Source organism: Mus caroli, unplaced genomic scaffold (assembly GCF_978045245.1).
Source record: "Mus caroli unplaced genomic scaffold, Mus_caroli_1 scaffold_13, whole genome shotgun sequence".
NCBI classification, from domain to species: domain Eukaryota; kingdom Metazoa; phylum Chordata; class Mammalia; order Rodentia; family Muridae; genus Mus; species Mus caroli.
Genome location: NW_028227268.1, coordinates 50,652,066 through 50,660,925, shown reverse-complemented (window position 1 = coordinate 50,660,925; position 8,860 = coordinate 50,652,066). Strand labels below are relative to the sequence as shown.

The 8,860-nt window shown below is 41.3% G+C and overlaps 1 protein-coding gene across 1 annotated transcript; it reads right to left on the bottom strand.

Moving 5' to 3' along the window:
* Positions 1-4,017: 4,017 nt before the first annotated feature.
* Positions 4,018-7,165, bottom strand: LOC147001467 (protein FAM8A1-like). The gene is given in 2 exon segments (XM_085829323.1): positions 4,018-6,847; positions 6,850-7,165. Coding segments are annotated over 2 exon segments (606 nt in total). The 3' UTR covers positions 4,018-6,557.
* Positions 7,166-8,860: the final 1,695 nt, after the last annotated feature.

Genomic DNA, 8,860 nt, shown 5'->3' with positions numbered 1-8,860 from the left:
ACCAGCAGTCTCAACTAACCCGGACCCCCAGATCTCTCAGACACTGAGCCACCAATGAGGCAGCATACACCCGCTGATATGAGGCCCCTGACACATATACAGTAGAGGACTGCCAGGTCTGGCCTCAGTGAGAGAAGACACACCTAACCCTTGAGGGACTTGAGGCCCCAGGGAGCAGGGTGGTCAGGTGGGGTGGGGGTTGGAGGGTGGGGACATTGTCTTGGAGATGGGGAAGGGGGTGGGGTGGGGGAGAGGTTTGGAATTCAACGGTCTGGACTGGAAGGGGGATAACAACTGGACTGTTAAAAAATTAAATAATAATTTTAAAAAGAAAAAAAAGAAAATTAGCAACACACACACAAAGGGGGGTCCGAGGCCCATGCTAAGTCCAGGACTGGGAGGAATCTGGCTTGGTAAGTGCCAAAAGTATGGAGGGACTGGAATACAAGCCTACTATTTAGGTGCAGCTCTTTACAGTGACGACACCCTGCCCCCTGGTGATCCTTGCTGAAGGAGTCAGTCCTTGCTGATCCAAACTGCTTTATTCATGGGGAATGTGAATGGTTATATCTTACTCAGAGTGAACCAGGGGTTAAACAGGTTTGCAGGAAGGGATGCCCAGGAAGGGAAGCTCATTGACAGAACACTCGGGGTCTATCTAGATACTTCATTAGCATGGAGAACTCTAAGTTTCATGCTCTGTGACTGGTTATCATGGTCCTCTTAGTGAGGTGTCATGGTCGCATGCTCCAGGACAGGTAGAGTCTGGCCGGGAGCTGATTCTAATGCCTTCCATTCTCAATTATGAGATTTACCAGGGTTTTGAACCTCTTTCACCCTTACCAGTTCTTCCATCTGGTGTCATGGTCTTCCTGCCCCACAAAGGAACACAAATGTTTCTCTTTAGAATATCTTCACTCTCTGCCCTCCCCCACTCCCCACCCACACCATCCACACCAACTGTCAGGGTCATCCAAGTCAGATCAACCCAGTTTCAATCCCAATTCTGATACCTGCTGGCTTAGGTCCTTGACCTTGAGAAACTTAACCTCTCTGGGTCTCCTTTTCTATTATTGTAATATGGGGTGATAATATTTATACTGCAGCTGTTGCACAGATTAAAATGTGGGAAATGCCTGTGAGATGTTCTGTATAATGCCCGGGACACAGAGCCACTGATGTAGTCCTTCCCTAAAATTCTGACACTGGTCATTATTATGCCCACGCACTGTCTTTCTCCCTTGGTACCTAGTCAGTCGTGGAGTCTGTCTGGAGACGAGGGCTCAGGGTGGGCTGCCCAATCCTGTTCTCTTTCCCAGAGAAGTGCTCCTGCCCCATGTTCAGACTCCACAGTAATTCTCAGGGTCTGCTCATCATGCCTCCAGATGGCAGTGTGAAGCTCTCTGTTAGGGCAACTGTTTCTGTCTCCCGGGAAATTTTTAAGAAGTGGTCAATGCAAAACACAGCTTTCAGAGCCAAACGTAAGTGCCCATAGCCCAGGAGCACAGATTCGGGTAGCCTGGAACAATATGTTTCAGTGTGGAAACAATAATATGAGTGCTTGTTCGTTTTGGAACAAAGCAGGTCATAAATCAAGGTATTAACCAATTACACCAAGTGGGACCACAGGTGCCAAGTGGGGCCACAGGTGGGTGAGTTACAACAAAGTGGGGGCACCTCTGCTATAGGCCTCATATGCTGCCTGATGACATTCTTAGCTTTTGAATAGGTAGAATACAGTCTGCTAAGAATATATTTTAAAGGTTTTACCTTCTAGTCAAAAGGATATGAGGTCAGACATAGGGGTGGGTAATGAGTAGCTATTGAAGGGACTAATAATAGCCCAAGGTAATTGGACTCTAGAAAGGCCAATTCTTTCTGTACTCACAAATACCTTGTCAGTCATTGGGTCTCATAAAATCTCTAAAGGTGGAACTCCCACCCCCCTGTAACACACATACAAAACAAACAAACAAACAAACAAACAAGCCATCACCACCACCACCACCAACAAAATCTTCAGTTTACAAACCTGAGGATGAGGGGTCAGGAATACACATTAGAACAGGTTCCTTGAGCTGACGGTGGTGGGAGGGGGACAGGAGAGTAAGGGGTGAGGAGTGAGAGAAGAGAGATTCTGGTGATCTCCCAGATCTTGTTCCCATATCCATATGGCATCCAGCCCTGCTGGCCACCCCCTTGTCTTTTCCCAGGCACTGCCCTGGACCAGCAGCATTCCTTTAGCCTGGGGGTTTGCTTCATCCTAGTGCCTCCATGCCCGGCTCCCGAGGCCAGCTCCTCTCCCACTCAAACAACGTTGCCCAGAAGCATTGCAGGGACTCCTAGGATACTGTCATGCTAACCCTGGCTCTTCTCTTTACAGCAACACAACTCAGTCACCTGTGTTTCAAACCAAGTGACAATTGCAATTATCTGCACCTAAGGACAGGAAAGCATCTTGGAAAAGGGGTCCTTATGGGATTTTGTGAATATCAGAGCGTATTTAACAGTATCAGATGGTGGAGGTCAATAACCCAATGGACTCTTCACACAGTCAAGAGACACAGTAGAGAATGGAAGTGAGAGGTTGCTCCCAGAGGAACCTCTTTTTGGTATAAAGGGAAGTCTCTCCAGTGAGATCCCCTACATATTCAAGAGCTTCTGGCAGGTTTACATTTCACCAACTGAAGCATTCTTGTTACCAGACATACTCAAGTCCATTAATTCTGCTGGATTAACCTGGCAGGATTCAGAAGCACCATTGAAACAAATCTCTGGGCATGTCTAGATTAAGTTGGGGTGTGAGATGGTACATCTGGGGTGGGGGTGGGGTGGGGTGGACTGTACCAAATGTTTTTAAATGAATGCCAGTTAAGGACAAGTGTTTAATTTGTCATTCTCTGGTCTCTGCTTCCTGACTGTGGATACAATGTGTGAACTGGTGGACAGACACCTCTTGCACCTGCCTCCATACTGCCCAGCCATGGTGGACTGTATCCCTGAAACTGTGAGCCAAATTAAACCCATCCTCCGTCAAGTTTGCTTTGTCAGGTATTTTGTTGCAACAGTGAAACAAGCAACTGATTGTAGTACAACCAATTAAAACTTACCCCTGACTATGTTAAAAATAAATGAGACTCAGACTATGGTTATTTTATTTGGCTTTGACAATTGCTAGGAGTAACCCCTAATCTACTTTTCTAACTGCTGGCCTGGCTACCACCCCAGTGATGTACCCCAGATACTTGCTGTTTCTCCTGGCCACATGCTCATGGTACTTCTCCTCTTGTGGCACCCTCTGCTCTCTCCTGTTCCTTCTCTCTCCTCTTTCCACCCGACTCAACCAGGTAACTCAAAAACATGCCTACTTCTAATCCCTTCAGTAATGGGATGTAGCCATTTTTATTTAACCAATCATTTCAAATTAAGGATCAAAGTTTGCACAACAAAAGCTGGTAAACGTGGATTCACTTGTAGGCCTAGACTTTCAGGTACAGAATTTAGCATTACACTACATAGCAACAGACCAAACCTCAACAATTTCCCTTTTTGGTTTAAATTAAAGGGCTCTTATAATAATAAATAACATACAGTAGGAACAATTATGAAACAGTTATAAAAATTATTAGATAATAGTTACATTCAAAAAGTCCAGTCTGTTCATATTTGGCAACTCAGGAGAAAGTATTCTATTATCTATCCTATCCTGATGAGTTCAGGGTTGTGTCTCTAATTCAATTCCTATCCTAATTTTTATTACTATCTTTAAAATTTCTGGGGCTGGTGAGATGGCTCAGTGGGTAAGAGCACCCGACTGCTCTTCCGAAGGTCCGAAGTTCAAATCCCAGCAACCACATGGTGGCTCACAACCACCTGTAATGAGATCTGATGCCCTCTTCTGGTGCGTCTGAAGACAGCTACAGTGTACTTACATTAAATAAATAAATAAATAAATAAATAAATAAATAAATAAATCTTTAAAAAAAATAGAAAATATCTTCTTACACTTCGAACATCTTTTTTTTTGACATTGACATAAGTATTTATTGAGACACAAAATACAAACTGGTGACATACAAATATTAAAAATAGAATGCTGTTTTATTTATAGGTGGGCCAGTAGATACTGTTTCCAGGGTAAGCCCTACTATAGTGAACTACAAGGAAATCTACACATACCAGCCAAAATGAGGAACTTCACCCAGGCACGAGGAAGGACTTTGGTCTTTGGTTATGTGGATGGTGGATGGCAAGGAGCGGAACCAGTACTTGTTTAGGAATACTGTTAATCTAGAAACCGTCCTCAAAGAGATGAGAAGGCTTAATGCCCCATCTTCCTTCAGAACTACTTCCCTTTGCCAGAAACAGGTGTGTAAATGAAACAATCATTGATGTGAACATGTTCATTTAAAGTTAAAATGCTTTTAAAGGTCCTTTGAAGACTCAATTTTGAGGCTTGGGCAACTAGGTAAATTAGGTAGGCAGAGTCAGGCAATGAACACTGTCAAAAGTGGCACATGTTTATAGTCACGAATACTCAGTAAGGTTTGTCATCATGCTGTTACCGAGAGTAGAACATTCCTAGTGATGAGTACTGAGACTTTCTCATTGCCTAAATCACTTGCCAGTTGTTTAGCCTGAATGGCAATACAGCAACAAGACTCCAGTCCCAAGGCTTAGGGCATGCTCACTAAAGATCTTCATTTTTGAACTTCATTTTGCCCCTTTAGGATACAGCTTCGGCATGGAAAAATGTGCCAGATTCCCTTTTCTCCTTATAACTGATTGAGGTTCTATTGTGGAGGCAAAGTAATACTTTTTATCTTACATCCTATATGGCACAACTTGAATTCACAGCTGGATCTAAAGAACTTGTCTAGTTAACTGGTATTTAAACTATAACAAATTTTAACTAATTTACCGTATAAATAAAAATATCCTCAATGAAGACCTCAATACTCGCAGTAGAAACAATAATCAAATACTCCAGAGTTGTGTGGGTGAAGTGCATTTCAACTTGAATTCTCTCATCAATGGCCATTGTCCACACCAAGCTTCCCGATTTGTAGTGTTTGAAGAGTGAGTTTGAAGAGCTTTAAAATCTTGCCAGAGCCACAAGCACATGCTCTATGTACTGCTTTTGACAAATAAGACTTCCTGTGAAGTTGTATTTAATTTAAATAAAATTATTCTGAGAAACCATGGTTGATGAACAATGAGCTCTTAGGAGAGTCTTAAAGTATCTGTAGACATTAAATGCATTTTCACAGTTTTAAATGTCAAGATTGCTCTCTTGTGCAATATGATTTAGTGTTTCTCGGGAAAATCCTACACAAGAATGAGTAAGAAGTAAAGTTTTAAACTAACATTTTGGTACAGCTAGCTAACTGTGACACAACAAAAGCACACAGACATAAATCCAATGTTTCACTAACAGAGCAAAGTACAATGACAATACACAAAGTTTTGCTTTAACATCCCCACCCCCCTCCAAATGTCATCTCTAACAGGCCAAAATGAGCTTAAAGAAACTAGAATAAACTCCGAAGATTATATGCTGCCTTGCTTTAGAGAGAACAATTCATAATAGGAAAACTGCTAATATTTCACAGGTGGCTAGTATTTAAGTTATTCACAAAATACACTCTAACACCTTGATGTTTTGATAGTTTTGGAACTGTATAGAATACACAGTGCCTTAGGAATTTACTGTACATAAATAGAATCTACAGGTACATTCAGAACACTGGAGAGCACATACTGGGAATGTTTGGATATTCCTCCTGCATATTTATAGTTGGATTTTTGGGCACATGAATTCTAAATTGAATTTACAATGGAAATCCCTACTCCAATCCCCACTCCCACCCCAAGTCCCTTCAGAAGGCAACTAACTTACCTTTTAAAAATATCAATGATATGCTCAGTACATTTTCATCATCATGAAAATCTTGCCTCCAAATACATAAGCAGTAAGAAGCTGAAACATCCCACCACTACTGCAGCAAGCTCTAGACTACCCTGCAAGTGTGGGGTGAGGGGACTCTCAGGCCTTCCTCACTAGCCCTTTTCTCCCAACACCTGCCATGGAGTAAGTGGGTTGTTGAGTTGATGCTTTCTCAATGCTCACAAAAAGCAGCTTCCATAAGAAGAGTTGTGGGAGTTCTGTAGGTGTTTATAAAACACAATTGGATATTTCTCAATCACTCTAGGATAAGCCAAAATAAAACTTTATAAAGTTTGATTTAGAGAATTTAAAGCTGAAAATGCTTCCAGCAAATTTAAATGTTAAAGTATGTATTTGCCTATATCAATTATGAAATTTGCTTTGTTGTCCTATAAATATTTTAACACTTAAATTTAATAGTTTTTCCTTCTGGAGAAGTTCCTTGGCATTCAAGTACAGTCAACACTTTGAGAACAGACCCCTGCATCACACCGGAATGACTGCTTTAATTTTTAAATCATCAATTAATGTAACCCATAGATAATGATGGCCTTGATACATAATTTAGTCTTGTCATTATTCCTAAGAGTGGAATTCAGGGTTCTGGGCATCATCTGACCCAATTTCTCTTTACCACAATGGTTCCTGCTACAATGTCATAGGCTGTTCGATTATGCTGAAAAAACAGCAGTGTGATGAAAGCAGGGAAAAAAGAAGCAATAGAAAAATTCTTGATCAAAGCTCGTATGGTGGACGTTGTGATGCTGACATTTGAGGAAGTAATCACTAAAACCCGACTTGGAGCAATGAGTACTGATGTATCACATGTCACAACTCGAAGCCCTAGCAGGAACTTTCCTGGGGTAGCTCCCCCCGCTCCCCAAATGCAAATTATCTCAAGAAACAAACTAACAACCTGTATATAAGCGCCACAATCATCATTTTCTGCAGGTCTTCCATTGATGTGTCTTCATCAATCTCTTCTATTATATAGTGCATGGCAAACTTAGAGATGTCCTTTATTCCACTGAGATGCATGATGCTCAAGACAATGGTTGCTTTTATAAAGAAGAGAATAAAGAAATCCACCATCTCTGCCATAAATCTGTGGGCCAAGGATGGAATGACATACTCTCTACCTGCCTGCCGCCCGGTGTCGCTGGCCGTCCGCGCAGGGGCTGCAGAACCCACCCTGGTCCCGGGGGACACTTCGAACATCTTAAACCTAAACAACTTAAGCGTTTTTTTTTTTTTTTTTTTTTGGTTTTTCAAGACAGGGTTTCTCTGTATAGCCCTGGCTGCCCTGGAACTCACTTTGTAGACCAGGCTGGCCTCAAACTCAGAAATCTGCCTGCCTCTGCCTCCCAAGTGCTGGTATTAAAGGCGTACGCCACCACGCTCAGCTTAAACAACTTAAGCTTATAGTAAGACTATGATTATCCAGTCTTCAATCCCACCAGAGACCTGAGAAGAAATAAATATTACCTGAGTATGCAGGAAGCACAGAGACACAGCTTCCAAAAGTTATAGAAATGACAGAGACAGCTGATTGCCTGGGCAGTCCCCAATATTCGCTATACTGTTGGAGCACCTATCTTCAGTCTTTTGGCCCAGAACATCTGACAGAACTTTTGTGAAGCAAGAATTATGAAGGGCTTGCTTACCCTGCCCTGGGACAGCTTGACAATCAACTTCCCTGTGTCCATTTGTCCTTTCAGATTTGTCTGTAGTTGAAACCTGGCATTTTCTTTGCCCAATGGCTAGCTTGCCATAATTGAAGCAACTGCATATAGAGGCTTTTGAAGACCATCTATATGTTCATAGCATTTCTGAACAAGCAAATGTTGCCTGCCTCTAGCTATCTATTATCTGTACAATCCAGGTTGTATATTTCTGTGGTAATCCTGACTAGTATCTAATATGACCATGAGTTTGACTGACTATTAACTTGAATTACTTAATTATCCTAAGCAGTTTGTAATAGCAGCAATTAAAAGGACTGGGACTAAACCTTGTATATTTTTTTCACTTCTTTTTTTTTTTTTTCTTCTTGAGACAGGGTTTCTCTGTGTAGCCCTGGCTGTCCTGGAACTCACTCTGTAGACCAGGCTGGCTTCGAACTCAGAAATCCACCTGCCTCTGCCTCCCAAGTGCTGGGATTAAAGGCGTGCGACACCACTGCCCAGCTAAACCTTGTATTTTTAAATGAGTTGCATAAGCATAATACCTATACAAGAGTTAAAACATACATATATTATGTAGTAACAAAATTAATCTTAAATTTTGTATCAATATACAAAGAGTTATACCAATGAAAACCTTAAACCTTTATTAATATACAGAATTCTGTATCAATTAACAAAATATAACCTCAATTTTTATATCAAAATATAAAGACCTCTACCAATGTAAGATTATGGCTATATTTTTTAAAGAGTAGATTCAATCATTATTACCCCTATTTGTCTAGTTTCTTATAATTTCTATACACCCCCTTTTTCTTTTCGACTCTGTTTCCCTTACCCAAGGAAGATAGAGAGAGAAAAGGAAAGGATAGAGAAAAGGAATACCTGAATCTAACCTTTCTATTTCCTCACTATATAAGACCATAATTATTTGTAATCATACCTTAAAATGACAACGTATCTATAACCCATAAAATGGCCAAAACTATCCATCTCAACTTAAGGGACTGGAATGACGGTCTTATAATTGCTTTCTACTGAACTGGGGCAAAAAAAAATCCTTTTGGGGGACCCAAGAAAGTTAGAAAAATGGCTAGTCTTTAAAAAAACTAGCTGAAGTATTTGTTGTTCAGTCCTGTGTGCTGAGAAGAGGCAGGCTAAATGAAGTCCCAACTGGAACAGTCTGAAAGTGTGGAAGTCTGAACGTGTGGAAGTCTGAAAGTGCTCT